The sequence below is a fragment of the Furipterus horrens genome, unplaced genomic scaffold (assembly GCF_987537825.1).
Source record: "Furipterus horrens unplaced genomic scaffold, mFurHor1.1.pri manual_scaffold_7, whole genome shotgun sequence".
Classification (NCBI taxonomy): Eukaryota; Metazoa; Chordata; class Mammalia; order Chiroptera; family Furipteridae; genus Furipterus; species Furipterus horrens.
The window spans coordinates 26086578-26105492 of record NW_028327177.1 but is presented as its reverse complement, the minus strand read 5'-3'; the positions used below and the strand labels follow the sequence as shown (position 1 = coordinate 26105492).

At 40.5% G+C, this 18915-nt stretch overlaps 1 protein-coding gene across 3 annotated transcripts in view; it reads left to right on the top strand.

Moving 5' to 3' along the window:
- Positions 1–18915, top strand: part of GRHL2 (grainyhead like transcription factor 2) — a 140321-nt gene that overhangs the window by 80613 nt on the left and 40793 nt on the right. For all 3 annotated transcript variants that reach the window (XM_090283495.1, XM_090283494.1, XM_090283496.1), the window contains exon 8: positions 13112–13206. In XM_090283495.1, the coding sequence (XP_090139621.1) occupies positions 13112–13206 (95 nt within the window). The remainder of the gene's footprint in view (positions 1–13111; positions 13207–18915) is intronic.

Sequence of the window (18915 nt, the reverse complement as noted above, 5' to 3'; positions counted from 1 at the left end):
TCTTTTGTTTAAATCTGTTCAGTCAGCATCTCAGAAGTACAATTATATGCATTTAAGAATTATTTCTAACACAGAGGGCTGCTAGACACTAGAATTGGTCTTTGAGAGACTATTGAATGCCTTATCATAGAATGGCAATTCTCGAGACTTACTAATAATAAAGTACCATCATTTGAGAAATAATTCAATTTTCTTTTATAAATTAGTGTTGGTTTTACTGGGACATGTCACAGTTTCTAGCAATATCATTTGGGGTGGGAAGAGGTTGGGGACTGTTGTGCTAGAGGGAGCCCCGTTTGTAGGTCTGAGATGGGGATGGCTGATTAGCCACCTTGGGCTGTGACTTCTATGCCTATGTGCTTATAACTTCTGGTCCCCATAACCTGCCCTTAAGAGTTTTTGTGTATTAAGTAATGAGATGAAGAATGGAAAACTGAAATAAAACATAACTAGTTTAGGTAGCAAATAAGAGTAATCTATTTACCAAAGCACTATCTATGTCTTCATTCGTTCAGCAAACTGTCAGCAAGTACCAGGCATGAATTTTTTTAAGAGTTAGAATAGTTAAAATGAAGTTAAATCCCACTGAGTAACATAGATGAGTGGAAGGAGCTTAATTTTAAGCCCATACAAATTGATTTAAATTCAGAGCTAGAAGCCATGGTGCATATATATGTACACAAACATGTGTGCTTATGTGTCTGCACATAGGATATGACCTTTTGTCAGTCTGAAGTCAAGTTTACAGGTCAGAATCAGCATTGTTAAAAAAAATGAAATCAAATAGAATAAAAATACTAAAATACATGGAACCCAGTACTGGGTTATAATGTGAAATGCTTTTTAAAAATAATATTATATTGATAATGCTATATAGTCATCCCAATTTTTTCCCCTTTGCCCCCCTCCACCTGGTACCCCCCTCCCCTCCAGCAACCAACCCCCTTAGTTCACGTCCATGGGTCTTGCATATGAGTTCTTTGGCTTCTTCATTTATTATACTATTCTTAACATCCCCCTGTCTGTTTTGTACCTACCAATTTGTGCTTCTTAGTTCCGGCACCTTCCCCTCTTTTCCCCCCTCCCCCTCTTCACTGATAACCCTCCAGATGATCTCCATACCTATGATTCTGTTCCCGTTCTGCTTGTTTGCTTAGTTTGTTACTTGGATTCAATTATTGATAGTTGTGAATTTATTGCCATTTTATTGTTCATTGTTCTGATCTTTTTCTTATATAATTCCCTTTATCATTTCATAAAATAATGGCTTAGTGATGATGAACTCGTTTAGTTTTACTTTGTCTGGGAAGCACTTTATCTGCCCTTTCCATTCTAAATGATGACTTTGCTGGATAGAGTAATCTAGGTTGTAGGTCCTTGTTTTTCAACAGTTTGAATACTTCTAGCCTGCAAAGTTTCTTTTGAGAAATCAGCTGACAGTCTTATGGGAACTCCTTTGTAAATAACTCTCTGCTTTTCTCTTGCTAATTTTAAGATTCTCTCTTTATCTTTAACCTTTAGCATTTTAATTATGATGTGTCTTGGTGTGGTCCTATTTGGGTCCATCTTGTTTGGGACTCTGTGTGCTTCCTGGACTTGTATGTTTATTTCCTTCACCAAATTAAGAATGTTTGCTTTCATTATTTTTTCAAATAAGTTTTCAATTTCTTGCTCTTTCTCTTCTCCTTCTGGCACTCCTATGATTCAGATGTTGGTATGTTTAAAGATGTCCCAGAAGTTCCTGAATCTATCCTTGTTTTTTTTAATTCTTTTTTAATTTCTGCTGTTCTGATTGAATGCTTTTTCCTTCCCTGTGTTCCAAATTATTGATTTGATTCTTGGGTTTATCACCTCCGCTGTTGGTTCCCTTTAGGTTTTTCTTTATTTTACTTAATGCAACCTTCATTTCTGCCTAGGTAGTTTTGATGCTCCAGTGAGTTCCTGGAGCATCCTGATAACCAGTGTTTTGAACTGTTCACATGATAGGTTGCTTATCTCCATTTTATTTAGTTCTTTTTCTGGAGTTTTGTTCTGTTCTTTCATTTGGGCCATATTTCTTTGTCTCCTCATCTTGGCAGCCTCCCTGTGTTTGTTTCTGTGTATTAGGGAGAGCTGCTTTGACTCCCTGTCTTGGTGCACCTATAAAGTTGTATTAGACATAGCCTTAGGTAATTGTCAGGGAAGAGCAACCCATGTCACCGTTCTGTTGCTATGTGTCAGGGAGGGCTCACAGAGGGGACAATGCTGCTGCCTGGCCTCTGGAGTTTTCCCCAGGAGGAAGCTGTCTCCCACTTGCACCTTGCTTTCTCCCCATATGCGACTGGTGTCCTACCAGCTGTTGCCCTGGTGAATCCCAGAGGGGGTGGGTCTGTGTGAGTTCTAAGTCTATTGCAGGCCCTTTAAAAGGATGCAGTTTTTTTCTACTGCCCCAACTCCCACTGGTTTTTATAGGACTTGTCTTCTTGGCACTGGGACTCAGGGATGGGTGGTCTGGACTGGGACTGGTATCCCTCACTCCCAAGGTATTTTTCCTATTTTTTACCCACAACACATGGATGTGGGACCACCTGTTCCTGTCACCATGCCTCTTTGTGTCTGTACCCCTCCTACCCATCTGGATGAATGTGGCTTTTTTAAATCCTTCGTTGTCAGACTTCCACACAACTCTATTTTCTGACAATTTGGGGTCATATTTGTTTTGTCGTATAGCTGTATTTTTTGCTATAGTTGTGCATGGAGACAAGGAGTGTTTATTTACGCCTCCATCTTGACTGGAAGTCTGAAACACTTTTTTTACTCTAAAATTATCGTTAATGCAATTGAAAGCTATAACATTGGCCCACACAATTTCTTCTCTAGAAACACGTGAATCAAACCCAAATAAAATATTTGTTTATCCTAAAGGGAAAATTTCAAGGAAGTTTCTATCTTAAATGATATCTGTAAGAATATGACAATAAACCATGGAGAGTAGATAGTATTACTAATATTAATTCCTGCCTTAATATCAAAGAGTAACTCTTTTTCCAGTCACATTCTATGAGTCACAAATTATGTCTTCATAATTTCAGCCATCCTTGTTCCAGATTATATATGGTGGAGTGCTCATTTGTAAGATTGCATATATCACAAAAATCAAAGGGCTCTGGCTTCCTATGTAGACAGAATTTCTTAGGTTCCACTCCCAGGTTAGCCCCTTAAAATGAAGTGACTATTAGGGAGACAAGGTATTTAACATGTTTGCGAGTTTCCTATTCCACAAAGTAAGAATAATTTTGAAAGCTACTGAACAGAATAGTCCAAGGTAATGTGTATGAAATATATTCAACACACACTTGTCTCCTAAAAATTGGTGCTGTTCCTATATTTTGCTAAGGGGCCAGGAGCAAGTGATGGAAATACATACACTTCATGCCTCTACAACTCAGCTCAAGTGTCGGCACACTTAGGGAAACACACTTTATCTCTGGCTTGGGAGAAAAGCATTTAAAGGGAAATAACTTTTTACGAGTTCTTGTGAGTCTTTCAGGTTTTAAGGAGCTGTTTTTTTTATTTTGAAAAACAGAAAAAAGTCTCAGAATCTACTTAGGCTAAAGTTTATTTATTCTACCTATTTCAAGTCAGAGCGAATCCTCCTGGAATGACCCTCGACTGTTTCCTGAGTTTGAGCTGATCCTCTTTGACCTTTACAGACAGAGGGGAATAGATGTTTGAGGTCAGGTGGGATGGGCGAAGGAGGGACCAGTGTTCACCCACTGTGGTGCTAGCAGGCTCTCTCTCTTTTGTAGATGAGGAAATACAAGTTCAGAGAGGTTTCATAACTCACTGAAGGTTGTAGGGCTTGGTGCAAGGACGGAAATTAAATTCAGGTCTGTGTGTCTCCACTGTTAGTGTCCTTTCTTTCTGCACTTTGGGTGCCGACCTATAAGTGGATTCCTTGTATATCCTGTTCTCAAATATATAAACTACCCTGAGTTCTTGGCTTTAAAAAAAAACCAAAAACTTCTTAGACTGCAGTTTATGCACGCTGAATTGGCAATAGTGCCCTGAGCTATTTTCAGCATTCCAGATTCATTATTTCACTAGTCCAGACAGAATCCACACCTTTCAGAAGAGAAGCAATTTTTATATTAATTATACCACTCCTTTTAATCTCCCACAATATATTTAAAAAATAATTAAAAGGGGTAGTTATAATTTACCAAGCATGTGAAACTTAATTAAGGTGAAAGAATTAAAAATGCCTTTGACGGCATTCCAGAATTATACTTACACGTACACCACTGATCATATGCAAAAAAGAAAAAAGATAACAAGATGATCTACCACCATGCTGCCCACACCAGTTAAAATAGAATCCAATCCCATAATTTCTGTGTAGAATGTAACTGGCCAGAAACAGAGATGAAAGCATCCGCTGCACAGCCACGCATGCTCAGCAGCTCTTGGCTGAAACATCGTCCAGTTTATCCTCGCCCCGACCCCCCTTGTTTTTCCCCAAGGGCTAGCTTTTGAACTTTTCCTTCAGTCTTTGTGGTGCCTGCAAGATATGGAGATGCTTTCTTTGCTTCTTTCCAGTGCCGCTCCCCAACCTAGCCCTCCTCTGTCAGGAATTTGCAGTTGTCCAGAAATGTCTCGCCTCTCTGCCTCATCGAATGTTCCTCAGCACTTCTCTCCCAGCTGGTTGCCACGTTAGGATGTGCTGTGATTTTCCTCTACAAGGCGTTAATATCTGTTTGACTTGCAAGATAAATATAGGCAGTGGTTAAAAGTTTGGCCTTTGGCACCAAACAGACCTGGATTCAAATCACAGGTTGGCCTGTTACCAGCCTCGTGATTTTCTACAAGCAGCAACTTTTCTGTAGGAGCAGGATGCTAATACCTGCCTCACACAGTGAGTGTGAGGATTAGGTGAGTTAATGTTGGTAAGCCCAACACAGCCTTGACCTTCAGTGAGTTCTCGGTGTATGGCAGTTGTTATTATCCCAAGAATATTTATACCTTAATGTCAGGAGATGACAATGATTTAGCCAAAGAAATGACTGTTTTAGAATGGCATTGCAGTTTTGAGAACAAACAGACTTCTTGGAGTGGGTGGTACTCAAGTCTCACCATATAGGTAACTGCCTGGTCTTCCTACGTGTGCTGCTTGTGCCCACCCAAGAGGGAAAATCTTTTAGGAAGAACAATCTGTCACACAGACTTTATTGATGGTCCATGTAGGACCTCAATGATAGACAGTGCTTTCTAAGACCATTTGTGGAGTGAAGTAAAGGATCCAGTCATTTTAATTCGCCATAGAACAGTGCTACCCAAAGTGGAGTCTGGATGTCAGGCTGGCAGCATCAGCCCCACCTGCGAGCTTATTAGGAAGACAAATTCTTTGCCGCATCCCAGACATCCTGAATCTTTGGGAATGGACCCAGAAACAGCCTTTTACCAAAGCCCTACAGGTGATCCTGATGCACCCCAACATTTGGGAAGTACTGTTATGTGATAGAACATCCACTTAAGCCTGTAAGGTACAGGAATCCAGACTCATTCTGCGTCTATAGGGGATTTCCCAACAGACTCTAGAGCAGTGGTTCTCAACCTTCCTAATGCCACGACGCTTTAATACAGTTCCTCATGTTGTGGTGACCCCCAAGCATAACTAAAGCACAGTGATTAATCACAAAAACAATGCGTAATTATATATGTGTTTTCCGATGGTCTTAGGTGACCCCTGTGAAAGGGTCGTTCGACCCCCAAAGGGGTTGCGACCCACAGGTTGAGAAACGCTGCTCTAGAGAATGTCCATGGCTATGTGTTCCCTTACTCCTCACTCTGGTATTCCAAGGACACACACAGCCTTAGGGGGAACCCTGGAAAGTTTAGCTCTATCATTGTCAACATGACTTAACAGTGAGATTAACTTCTTTTTTATTCCATTAGGCAGACTCCCATTTCTTCTTCCCATGGTTTCATTCTTGATGCTTCAAGCTAGTTGGGCACTCTAGGGTTGTCCCTCCTTTTGCAAATTACTACGACTAATAAGAACTACCTTTTAAGTCAGATCCAATTAGCATGCTTTTTTTTAGAGACCCATTTGAGTCCATTATAATTTTGGGGGGGTGACACTGGTTTGTAAAATTATATAAATTTCAGGTGTACAATTTTTTTCCTTTTATTGATTATGCTGTTCATTTGTCCCAGTTTTTTCCCCATTGCCCATCTCTACCCAGCATACCCAACTCCCTCTAGTGACCTCCTCTGCTTTGTTCATGTCCATGGGTCATGAATATAAGTTCTTTGGCAACTCCATTTCCTATACTTGCTCTTAACATCCCCCTACCTATTCTGTAACTACCAATTTGTACTTCTTAATCCCCTCACCTTTTCCCCCATTCTCTCCCAGACTCCTCTCCCACTGGCCACCATTCCAATGTTCTCCATATCTGTGATTTTGTTTCTGTTCTGCTTGTTGGCTTAGTTTGGTTTGTGGATTCAGTTGTTGATAGTTATATATTATTTATTGCCATGTTATCATTTATATTTTTTATCTTCTTTTTCTTAAATAAGTCCCTTCAACGTTTTATATAATAATGGTTTGGTGATGATGCACTCCTTTAGCTTTACCTTGTCTGGAAGTACTTTATCTGTCCTTCAAATCTAGATGATAGCTTTGCTGAATAGAGTAATCTAGGTTGTAGGTCTTTGCTTTTAATCATTTTGAATACTTTTTACCAATTCCTTCTAGCCTGCAAAGTTTCTTTTGGGAAATCAACTGACAGTCTTATGGAAACTCCTTTGTAGGTGATTATCTACTTTTCTTTTGCTGCTTTTAATATTCTCTCTTTATTCTTTAACCTTTGGCATTTTGATTATGATGTGTCTTCATGTGGTCCTCTTTAAATCCATCTTGTTTGGAACTCTCTGTTCTTCCTGGACTTGTATGTCTATTTCCTTCACCAAATTAGGGAAGTTTTCTTTTATTATTTTTCAAATTGGTTTCCAATTTCTTGTTCTTTCCCTTTTTCCTTCTGGCACCCCTATAGTGTAAATGTTGGTATGTATGAAATTGTCCCAAAGATTTCTTATCCTATCCTGTATATTTTTTATTCTTGCTATACTAATTGGATGTCTTTTTCTTCCTTATCTTCCAAATCATTGATTTGATTCTTTGCTTCATCAACTCTACTGTTGATTCCTTGGAAATTGTACTTTACTTCAATTAGTGTATCCTTCATTTCTGCCTGGGTCTTTTTAATGCTGTTTGAGTACCCACTGAGTTCCTTGAGCATCCTTATAACCAGTGTTTTGAACTCTGTATCTGATAGGTTGCTTATATACATTTTGTTTAGTTCTTTTTCTGGAGTTTTGTTCTGTTCTCTCATTTGGGCCATGTTTCTTTGTCTCCTCATTTTGGCAGCCTCCCTGTGTTTGTTTCTATGTATTAGGTAGAGCTATTTTGACTCTGTGTCTTGGTAGCATGGCCTAATGTATTAGGTGTCCTGTAGGGTCCAGTGGCACAGCTTCCCCTATCTCCCAAGCTGTGTACTCAAGGTGCACCCTCTGTGTGGGCTGAGTACTCCCTCTTCTTGTCAATGAGTCTTGACTGTTGTCAGAAGGTCAATGGTAGTGATTTACTCAGTCTGGAAAGCTGGTAGGACTGGCTGTGCCCCCTGCCCTGCAACCCCCTCCCTCCGAGGCTTGTGGAGGTGTTTGAGTGGTGCTCCAACACGGTCTGTAACTGTATGCTGGGTGCATAGGCTCTGGGGTTTCCTGGGTTGTGCAGTCCAAGGCCAGTCTCCACATGTGTTCTGTCTGAGGCTCTTTGGTATAAGCATAAAGCAATCTGCAGATGACTGCTGCTAGTGCCAGGCCTGGAGCCACTCAGGGAGAGTCATGGGGGCTGGGCTCAGTTGTTGCTTGTTTGAATGGATTTAGGAAGGTCTGAAGCCTGTGCCTAACCCAGCCCTTCACATGGAAAAACCTCTGTTACCAGCTTGGGTGGACCCATAATGTGGATGAGGTGGACCCTTAGGTAATTGTCAGAACAGGGCTTACAGTATGAGACAGGTTGATGGAGATTCAAATATGATGCCACCACACTGTGTCTCTCTGTGGGGTAGGGCTCAGAAAAGGTACAATGGCTGCTGTCTGGGAGGAAGCTGTCCCCCAGCCCTCCCCCTGATGCCAGACTCTCCAGTTCCTCTCTGTATGCCCCTGGTGCCCTTGGAGGTGCTGCCCCAGTGCTGGAGCCCAGGGGGAGTGAGTCTGAGTAAGTCCGTGTGTCGTGTGAGGCCCTTTAGGAGAAGAGGCCTGAGTATCCCACAGATTCTTCTGCTGACCCACCCCCTACTGGTTTTTATAGACAGAATTTATGGGGACTTATCTTCCTGACACTGGAACCCTAGGCTGGGTGGTCCGGTGTAGGGCTGGGATCCCTTGCTCCTGGGATAGTTCTGTGTTTTACATGCACCACACATGGGTTTGGGACTAGCTGGTTTCATGTCTTTGCCCCTGCATCCCTCCTACCTGTCTGGATGAGTGTGGTTTCTTTAATTCCTTAGTTGTCAGACTTCCATACAGCTCAACTTTCTGATGGTCCTGAGTGATATTCTAAGATTTAGCTGTAATTTTTCTGTGGTTGTGCAAGGAGGCAAGTGCATTTACCTACAACTTCACCTTGACCAGATAGCTCCAGGTGTACAATTCTATAACACAGCATCTGTATATTGTATTGTCTATCACCATCCAAGTCAAATCTCCTTCTATCACCATTTATTCCCTCTTTATCCTCTTATACCTCCTCCATCCCCCTTTCCCTCTGGTAATCACCATATTATTGTCTGTGTCTGTGAGGTTTTTATTCTTTGGTTAATCCCCTTACCTTTTTCACCCAGCCCCCAACACCCCTCCCCTCTGACAGCTGTCAGTCAATCTTTTGTATTTATGAGTATGTTTCTATATTTTTTTGTTAGTTTATTTTGTTCATTAGATTTCACATATAAGTGAAATCATATGGTACTTGTCTTTCTCTGACTGGCTTATTTCACTTAGCATAATACTCTCCAGGTCCATTCATGCTGTTGCAAAAGGTAAGATTTCCTTCTTCTTTTTTAATGGCTGAGTAGTATTCCATTGTGTAAATGTACCACAGCTTTTTTTGTCCCCTCATCTACTAATGGGCACTTGGGCTGTGTCCAAATCTTGGCTATTGTGAATAACATTGCAGTGAACATAGGGGCGCATATATTCCTTCAAATTAGTGTTGCAGGTTTCTTTGGATATATTTTCAGAAGTGGAGTTGCTGGATCAGAAGGCAGTTCCATTTTTAATTTTGGGGGGAAGCTCCATACTGTTTTCCACGGTGGCTGCACCAGTCTGCATTCCCACCAATAATGTACAGATGTTCCCTTTTCTCCACATCTGTGCCGACACTAGTTCTTTTTTGTTTTATTGATGATGGCCATTCTGACAGATGTGAGATAACTAGTGATCTTGAACATCTTTTCATATGTCTATTGGTCATCTGTATGTCCAACTAATTAATGCATTTTTTAAGGTGGTTAAACTTTCAGGGGCAGAAACAATGGAAAAATAAAACCTTATAATGCAGCAACTTATGAGATCTAGAATAAGTGTTTGACCAGACCATTTTGGTTTGTCTTTATTTCTAGATATAATATTTGTTTTTAAATTTATGATTGACCTAAATTTTTTTTCATAAAAATGCTTATTAAAAGCTTTAAAACAAAGTTGCATGACTTTCTTTTTAAACAAATAGCTATGAAGAATTAGGGAACTTAATTTCTTTAAATTCAGTGATTTGCTTCTATCTTCAAAATTGTAATAGGTTGGCTGAGCTGCTGTGCCGAAAGCACAGGTGTGCATTTAAAATCATTCCCAGTACAGTCATAGAGCCTTAGTCTACGTTTGTAGGATATAAAATGGTGTTCCTTTTGCTTATCTCTGAGCTTTAAATATTTACTTTAAAATTAATAAGAAAATTTGAATATCCTGAGAGAAAATGAGCAAAGGGCAGAACAGGAAACTGTTGGATAAAGGAGTAAATATAAAAAGAAAAGAGAAGGAGTATAAAAAAACATAAAGAACCAGAAAGCAAATGAAAGATGGTTCTACCTCCTTAGCAATCAAGAAATTGCAAATTAAAATAATAAGTTAGCTAAAGTATATGATTGTCTAATCAGTATGCTGTACACATGAAACTAATATAAACTAATATTAAATGTAAACTATAGTTGAAGAAAAGTCTTTTTAAAAATTAAAAAGTATAATTATAAGTTAGCATGTTTTGCATACCAATTTGAAAAGAAGCAGGATGTTTATGCACTGTCATTTTGAATATAAATTGTTTCAACCTTTCCAGGAACAATTTGACAAAATGAATTAAAAGTGTTAAAAATATACTTGCTTCTGACCTATAAATTTCACTTCTGAGAATATATCTTAGTGAAAAATGAAATATATATGAATATTTAGTCATAAAGATAATGAACTGATATTTTAGATAGTGAAGTACTGGACATCATGTAAGTGACCAACAAGAACAAAATTAAGTTTTAGCACTTCATTTTAATTTAATATAATGGTATTTGGCCATTAAAAGTATTTTTTACATGTTTGTTTGTTGATGAAAAGATGCTGAAGATGGGCCTGATTAGTGTGGCTCAGTGGGTTGGGTGTCATCCCGCAAATCAAAAAGTCACCATTTTGATTCCCCATCAGGCACATGCCTGGCTTGTGGGCCAGATCCCCAGTGGGGACATGCAAAAGGCAATTGATCAATTACACTGATGTTTTTCTCCCTCTCTTTCTCCCTCCTTCCCCTTTCTCTAGAAACAAACAAAAAAACAAATAAATAAAATCTAAAAAAATATATGCTGAAGATATATTAAGGGACAAAAGCAAACTAAAAATAATTGTTACAGTATTGTGTACAACTGTTTACTAATTTTGGAGAAAGGGAGACAGAGACTAGGAAAAAATGAGTATAATACAAGTATGTTTGCAGTGGGTGTTTGTGGGTAAGTAGATTGTGGCTGCTTTTAAATTTTGTCCTTACTTGTTTATGGTCTCTGACTTTCCTCAGGTGAACTCACAAGATTTTATAGTAAAATGTGTTTGCTTTACTGAAAATGTAAAGCTTACAGTTTTGCTTCTAAGTTTCCCTTGGGAAACCAATAGAAACATGGACAAAAGGCTTAAACCTACAGTTTATAAAAGGGGACATGGGTGGGCTACCCCAGAAGTGAAGAGATGCTTGAACTCATAACTGGTAGAAGAAATACAAATATACCATCATTGGGATACTCCTCTGTACCCATGGCACTGGCCCCAGAAATAGAAATTCGGTGCAACAGAGGGGAAATAGAATTTTTGTTAGAGTCTAGAGAGTTGGTCAGGAGGGCCTTTCTGCAGGACCCCTCCAAATAGGTTTTCTGTGCTTAACCATCAGTCAGGGCCCAGTAATAAGGAGTTTTATTTAAAAAGAAATCAAATGGTCTTTGTTCTATCATGGATTATTTTGAACTTGTAATTTTTATGGACTTTGTTTTATTATTTGTATCATAGGTAGAAAAAGCCAGTATTAATACTACTCTCAACCTAGTTCACAAAATAGAAGAAGTTGTATTAATAAGAGAAAGTAATTAAAATTTTGGTAAAGTTTGACATGAGCTTAGATTTTGCGACAAGTGAGGAATAAACAGCTAAAAATGATTACACATATGAACTTTAGGGAAGCAGCCTTCAACATTTTAAAGCGTTTCCTTATTAGAGCCTGGAGAAGCCACCAGCCCTGAGTGGTGTAGTAACTTAACTGAACATGAGATGAGGATCACAGTTCCATTTTAGACAAATAATTATGGAGGCTTAGAGAGAAAGAACGTATGTGATTAGGTGATCAATTTGTGAATAAAACAGGCCTCAATGAAAAGAATATGAGCTTTACCATGATGCCAGTTAAGCAGGACATGACCAATGTTTATTTAGTACACAAAGGACCCAGATGGTAAGCATAAGCTAGAAACCTCAGGAATCAGTGAGCATTAGACTAGGAATATCATGTCCAGAACTAAAGACCAACTGAGGCAGTGACAGAGGAGACAGTGAGTAATGAAGGTTTTTTTTTTTTTTTTTTTAATCACAGGTCTGTTTGTGATACCAGAGAGCTAGAGACCACAAAAGGGCCCATCTCTGAAGAGAGGGAATAAATTGTGGTTGACGCTCCCAATAGAATTCTGTGCAGCTGCAGTTAGAAATAAGTGTGTAGTTAACTCTGAAAAGGTTCAGAGCTAGGCTTGCCAGATAAAATACAAGGTGCCCAATTAAATTTGAATTTTTGATTAAAAAAAACAAAAAACAAATAATTGTTAACAATAAGTATACCCCAAATATTTCCTGGATCTGGCAACCCTACCTATAGCACAACATAAGTTGTGAAAATGAAAGCTATGTACACAGGCAAATCAACACAACTTATAAGAGTATGTAGCAAACCCATGAATAGCTATTGTGTTTGTGACAGTGGATAATGGGGATAAAAAGCGATAAATAAATACTGCCGGAATAAAAGAATGGAGGGCCTTGAATGAACAGATGGTGATAGCAAGCTGAGTATGATACCTCAGCTTTCTGTACCCAACTCCAAAAAGAAGTTTTTAAAAAAAGGCTTCCCAGCACTGTCCTGGAATTTTTGTCACCGAAGTCCTGATGACACTGTCTGGCTGATACAGAGAATATTCTGTTCTACAAAACAGTCCCTGTGGACTGCTCTCTGGCACTTTCAGAAGACTTTTCAGCAGCAAGACCGGGTCGGTGACAAGGGCCTCAGGAGAAAAGAAATAATTTTATAAACCTAGTGAAAAATGAAGCCGTTGAACAAATCAATTAGGAACATTGCTGCACCTTGATTTAGTCTTTTAATAGAGGAAACGTGTTTACTTTCTTATAAATATTAGTAAAAGAATATCAGCAAGCATAAATTCTTAACTGTTGCCATGGAAACAACTAGCCTAGGCAAAGTTTCAGTTTCCCCATTGGAAAAAAATGACGTCGCTGAGTAACTTTTATTCTTAAAACCTTTTCTTTTTTAATGTTACAGCGGATTATAAGGAGAGCTTTAATACGATTGGAAACATTGAGGAGATTGCATATAATGCTGTTTCCTTCACCTGGGACGTGAATGAGGAGGCAAAGGTGAGTAAAAAAGTAGCATTGATTCATTGTTCAGAACTTTTAAGTAATGTGTCCTTTCTCTGCAGGTGATTTTTTTTTTTTTTTTTTTTGACAAAAGTCTTTATAGGTAGGGAAAGATCTATTAACTTGAGCCAGAACAAAAGGAAATAAACTTACTATCTTTCTCTAGAAGTCACAAACATCCAGTTCTGTTCAGCTAAATGGCCTATCAGGAGGGTAAAGAAGAAAAGGGTAAATGTGTTTCTATGTGGCCTGCAGAATACTGTAAGACCCATGTCCCTCTCAAGCCTCCAGGCTCCATTTTAGCCCTTGGGGCTGGCAAAGAACGGGCCAGGAAACTTTCTTCCTGTACTGCGGATTTTCCCGCACCCCTCTGGAACTGTAGCCTCCAAGACTTCCCAGGTAAGGGCCTGGGAAGTCTTGTGACCCCACAGTTCCTTCCAAGTGTAACCTGGTGGAGTGAGGGCACAGGAGGCGGGGCTGCAGATCCCTGAATTCACTCCCTGAAGTGTGCCCACTGTGACCTTCAGCCATTTTTTCCCCTTGTTGACAGCTTAAGCTTTCCCTATTTCCCTCTGGTGGCAGTATGGTTAAAAAGGGCCACAGTAAACTCTCCAGCAAGGTGTGTCCAGAGGATAGACGTCCACCCTTGTTGCCCAGGGGAAAAGTGAAACTTCCCGATACTCTACTTACTTTCTAGCCAAGAGTCTCTCAGTTTATGAAAACTCCAAACTTTTCTGCTGTGCACTTTTTTCCCTGTGTTGCATAGCTCCTGATTCTAGATCCTTATCTTGCGCCAAAGAGAAGGTTCCAGATGAAACCTCAGTTTGCTTTGTACTTCAGTTCCGTTCCATCTAGGAGGGCGTTCACAAAACTTTGTCTTCAAACTAATGGAAAGGTCAATGTCAACAACTCCCTTCAATGCTTTATTGTCTGCTCGCTGGGGGACGGCTGGGTGAGAAAGGAACCTGGGTTGGAGTTTGTGGGCAGAATTTACAGAAGATGAATTGCTCAGTGTCTCATTTCACTCATGGATAAAACAATTTAAATGAAATTGGCTTTAGGCCCAAGAAAGGTGACTTAAACGGGCTCGGAACAGCAGAGTGCAGAGCCAGGGGCTCAGCGCGCCTGACGCTGGAGGGATGGGGGGCAGCCAGGCCCCACACAGCACTGTAGGGAAGTTTGTCTTCTAGGGTCCTTTTCAGGTTCCTTGCCCAAGCACCGTTTCCCCTCATAGCCCTTCCTCTCAGAGACTAGATTCCTGGGCTAGGTCAAGAAAAGGCATCTGGGGTTAGAATCCTCAGCAAGCCAACTCACTTCTCTGAGCCTCACGCACAGTTCCCTTACTCAAAACAAAAACAAAACAAAACACACTTTTCCAAATCACCCTGCTGTACTAAGTATGGTGCTGGGGGTGTGATGTGTGAAGATCCGCTGCTCCTGAGGAGAGAGGGGGACCCAGTGACCATAGGACCATAGAGCAAGACGCAGGCCCTTCACTGATCGCTGGGGAGAAGGTGGGGTCCTGGCATTGGAAGTGCCTTGTCAGTGTAAACAAGCTGTAAATGTGAGCTCCAGACTTGGTCCTAATGTGATTGTCATGCAATCTGATAATGAGTGCTAGTGGGTGAAGGCCTTAACACTTATGTGCCAATAGGGACCCTTTAAAGCCTGAAGGGGCAGCTTGGATGCAGGAGGCTCTGAGAGGCAACAGCAGGGTAGTGAATTTGGGTTGAGTTGCCTTTTCTTTCAGCCTAGTTAAGACAATACCCCTCCTTATCCAATGGTAGAATTGCACTTTTCTTGTTTACATGTGTTCGTGCATGCCGCTGTTCCAGGATGACATAGTTAAGCTTCCCATTTGCTTTGACAAATGGCAGCATTTACTTCTTGTAGCAAAATTTGTTTGTTTCTTTAATATATATATTTTAGTTACCATTACTTGATTGTTGCAATTGTAGGCAGTCTGGGTTAACCAATAAGCAATAAAAAATAATTTCATATAATTTCCCCCAAACTATTAGAATGGCTTTTTAAAGAAAAACCATAAAACCTAAATCATTAGTAAGGGCAAGAAGTTTTCTTTTTCCAACTTGCATAGCTTAAGGTATTTCTTTAAAATATTACTGATGTTATAATTAGCAGGTTGCAAAAAACAAAATCATGTGGTTGAGAGAAAGCTGTTGAACAAAGCAAGAAGTAAAAGGTGACTCTCACAGGAGAATTGTTCGCGCTTTTCCTATGGTGAACTTCTCATAAGTAGTTGAATTTGCTATTGAGTTCCTGTTGGTAACATCCACACAGAAATGTTTTGTAGGCTTCAGGGCTGCGGCCCCCTTCAGTGCCATGTGATGTTTTGGTTTCTGTGGCCAGGGAACACATATCTGTGGCCTGTAGCCTTCGTGTGGTCCACAGAACATATGTGTGGATATATCAAACATTTACGTACTTTTGTTTCAAATTTTTAACTTTTGGCTCACATTTAATCATCAGGAGATTTTTATCATTGTAATCTAGGTTTCTAGATTCTTTTGGATAATTAAAGAATCTGGCAACCATGAGCCCAAGTGTTTGCAAGGTCATGAGTGGTTCTGGTGAGGTACTGGCTATTCTCTTTAATGCTTTCTCTAGCCTTTTCCATTCTGGAAAGTTCTCTGTCTGGCTCTGGTGGACATTTGAATGTTCATGCCCCAACCATACCCTCTCAGCCAACTGACTATGCAGTTTACATCTTCATTGGTTTTCCGTATTTGGGATTATAGTGACACAGTAGAGTGGACACAGTGGAGCTGAGAGACAGGGGACCAGGATCCCTGCCAGCAGTCCCTGGTTCCTTTGGCCAGGCCTTTGGGAACCATGAGCCCAGGTGTTTGCAAGGCCAAGTCTGACTCAGGTTGACACCATCACAGACAGTGGCTGTGACATACTTTGTGGTATACCTTGATCTTTGAAGATGTTTTTTAAAACACCAGATATCACTTGGGACCAAATGTAAATGCATATTAACAAGTTGGACAATACCACGTTGGGGTTAAAAAGGAGATTTCTGTAAGACCTGCTTTGGAGAAGGCAGTGTCGGAAGAGACACTACAAAAAAACTTTGAACCACAACAGCATCATTTGGAAAAAACATATGTCTTCCCAGGATGACTATGTTAAAAGATAATTTTTATTTGGATATTTAAGTTTTGGTGCATTTGTTTAAAAAAACAAACAACAAACCAGTATCTGGTCTTCTTACTACACGTGTATAATCAGGAGCTAACGAGAAGGTGATAGATTTTTCCAGAGCGCATTTCTACTTTTGTTGTTGCTGCTGACCTACATTTCACTTCTACCCCTTGTTTTGCATGAACAGAAGAAAGGAAAGGATGTGAAATTCTGATCATTTACTTTAACTATAGGAAAAAGTTTGACTAGGGAAAGTGTTAAAACAATTAACATGCGGTTTGGGAATTAACTCCTGATCGCTAGTACATATCAGTTGCAGCGGTATCCTGGCCAAATTATTACTGAGTTCTTTCCCCCAGAACCGGTTTTGCTGGTTGTGCCGCAGTACCTTTCTGCACAATGACACGAGCGGGAGAACCAGTCTCCAGCAGGACATTTTTTCCCCTCAGCGTCTGTGCAGTCTGGGCGCTTGTGTAATGTGAACAGGTGTCCCTAGGTCCCTGGGAATGACTCAGGTGACATCTAAGTGGGTAAGGTTGTGAGTCCCTGTCCACCCTGTCCCAGCTTGGAAATTGATGGGGGATGGAGCAGTGGGTAATACAGAGGCAAATGCACTGAAATGGGGTTCAGGCACCCAGGTAGTAGTCCTGGCACCGGAATAGCCGGCTTTGTGACTTCTCCCTTCTGAGTTTCACTTTCCTCAGCTGGAAGGAGAGCAGGGATTATTAAAACAGATTATTAAAGTAAATAGATCATTAAGGTCCTATCCATATTCTAATAGGAGGAACACTATGCTACATTCTTTCACATGACTTCCATTTATAAAGCTATTTCAGTTTTTCTTTCTTCCCTTATCCAAACAAATCTACAAAGTAGATTTATTGGTTGCTAATCCCCAAAATGAGGAATTCCCATGCAAGACCCTATTGAGTTGTAGAAGAGCAGTGAGATCAGATTCCTGGCAGCCAGTGTGTCTTTCTCTGGGCAATGACATCACCCCTCCCACCCCGCCCACCCCTCCCAGAGCAGGAACACAGCAAGCCCTGATTAGAGGCTCCCCTTTCTCCCAGATTTCTAAGGAGATTCTTGAAACTGGGCTGCTTATTTTTGTGTGGTGCACAAGGATTTCAAGGTGAAACCAACCTCCGTGTGCTACGCAGGCCCCTCCCACGTGGAGAATGACTTGAGCATTAAGATGCTCCTTAGTGCTTTGAGGAGCAAGTTTCCTTTTTGCTCCTTTTCACTGATACACAATACCAATATGCCCCTATTTCTATGCTTCACCCCAAACCTTTTGGAATGCTCTAGAGTCCATGGAAATGCTCCTCCTCCCTCATTATCAGCACTGCTAAATCATCAAGCAAACAAAGAATTGTACTACTAGGCCATAACCCCTGTCTCTAAGCTTGTTTAAAAACAAATTGCAATTCAGTAGTATGCAATTCTTTCTCCTCTGGGTTACTCTTTGCTGCCTTCTAATCTAGCACCTCTGCCTGCAGCAGCAGAGCCATTGCTCACTGAGGTGAGGCCTACCCTGCCCCTTCTTTCATGGCCTGTGTTGAGCTGCAGGAGGGGCTTCGGGGATTGGCTAGTCCTGCCCTCTGCTTTCAAGACCAGTGGTGAATGTTCTTCTTGCATTTGGGGAGTTGGAAGGAACTTTCAGAAAGGAAGTTGTTGCAGTTTTAGAGAGAGTTAAGGGCACGTATAAGGCATATATATATTTTCATCCCTGTTAACAAATTTTAGTGGTGAGATTGGAGGTAGGCAAGACTGACACCTGATTGGTTTGGGGTGGGGAGCAGAGAGGCTGAGAGATGTCATGGATTATTCTCCTGTGCATCTCAGATACTGATTCCACTAAGTATCGAGTTTCTGTACATATCAGGCACTGCACAACTAGGCAAGTGCAAAGGTGGCCTTTGAGTCCAGAGTCCGTGCTCTTAACCATCCCAACAGAGGAAAATCTTCAATTTTTTTAAGAGGCCAAAGCAGGCTATGATTTTCTTTCTCAAAGATATCTATAGGGTACAACATACGTAGTTCTAGAAAGGAAACAAATGAACAGCCCCATTTTCTTGAGCAAAGCAGTTTAATCAAGTCACCCTGCTTTTGCCCCTCTCTGGCTTCCCAATCCCCACCAAGAGGGGTTCACTGATCCAACGCTTCATGCACACAGGTCTCTCCCTGTCCATGTCTTGGGCTGCCCTACTTCATGTACTTGTTGATACCATACATGTCATTGACCAGAATAGATTTGGAAATGAGGACTTTTAGGATTGCTTGCCATCTTCAACTGAGTGTGTGTGTGTGTGTGTGTGTGTGTGTGTGTTATCCTAACATTAGTGATTTCATTGTCGTAATTACTACCTCACTCTGTATTAATTCAAGATCAGTGCATGCTTTCTCATCTTGTAACAGTGTTTTCTTCTCCATATCTTTACACATTTATTCTCCATTCCACATTTATCTCTAGCTCCTTCCCCTGATGTTCAGATTTTTATTTTTACCCTCATTTACATAATTTTCATACTTTCCTTT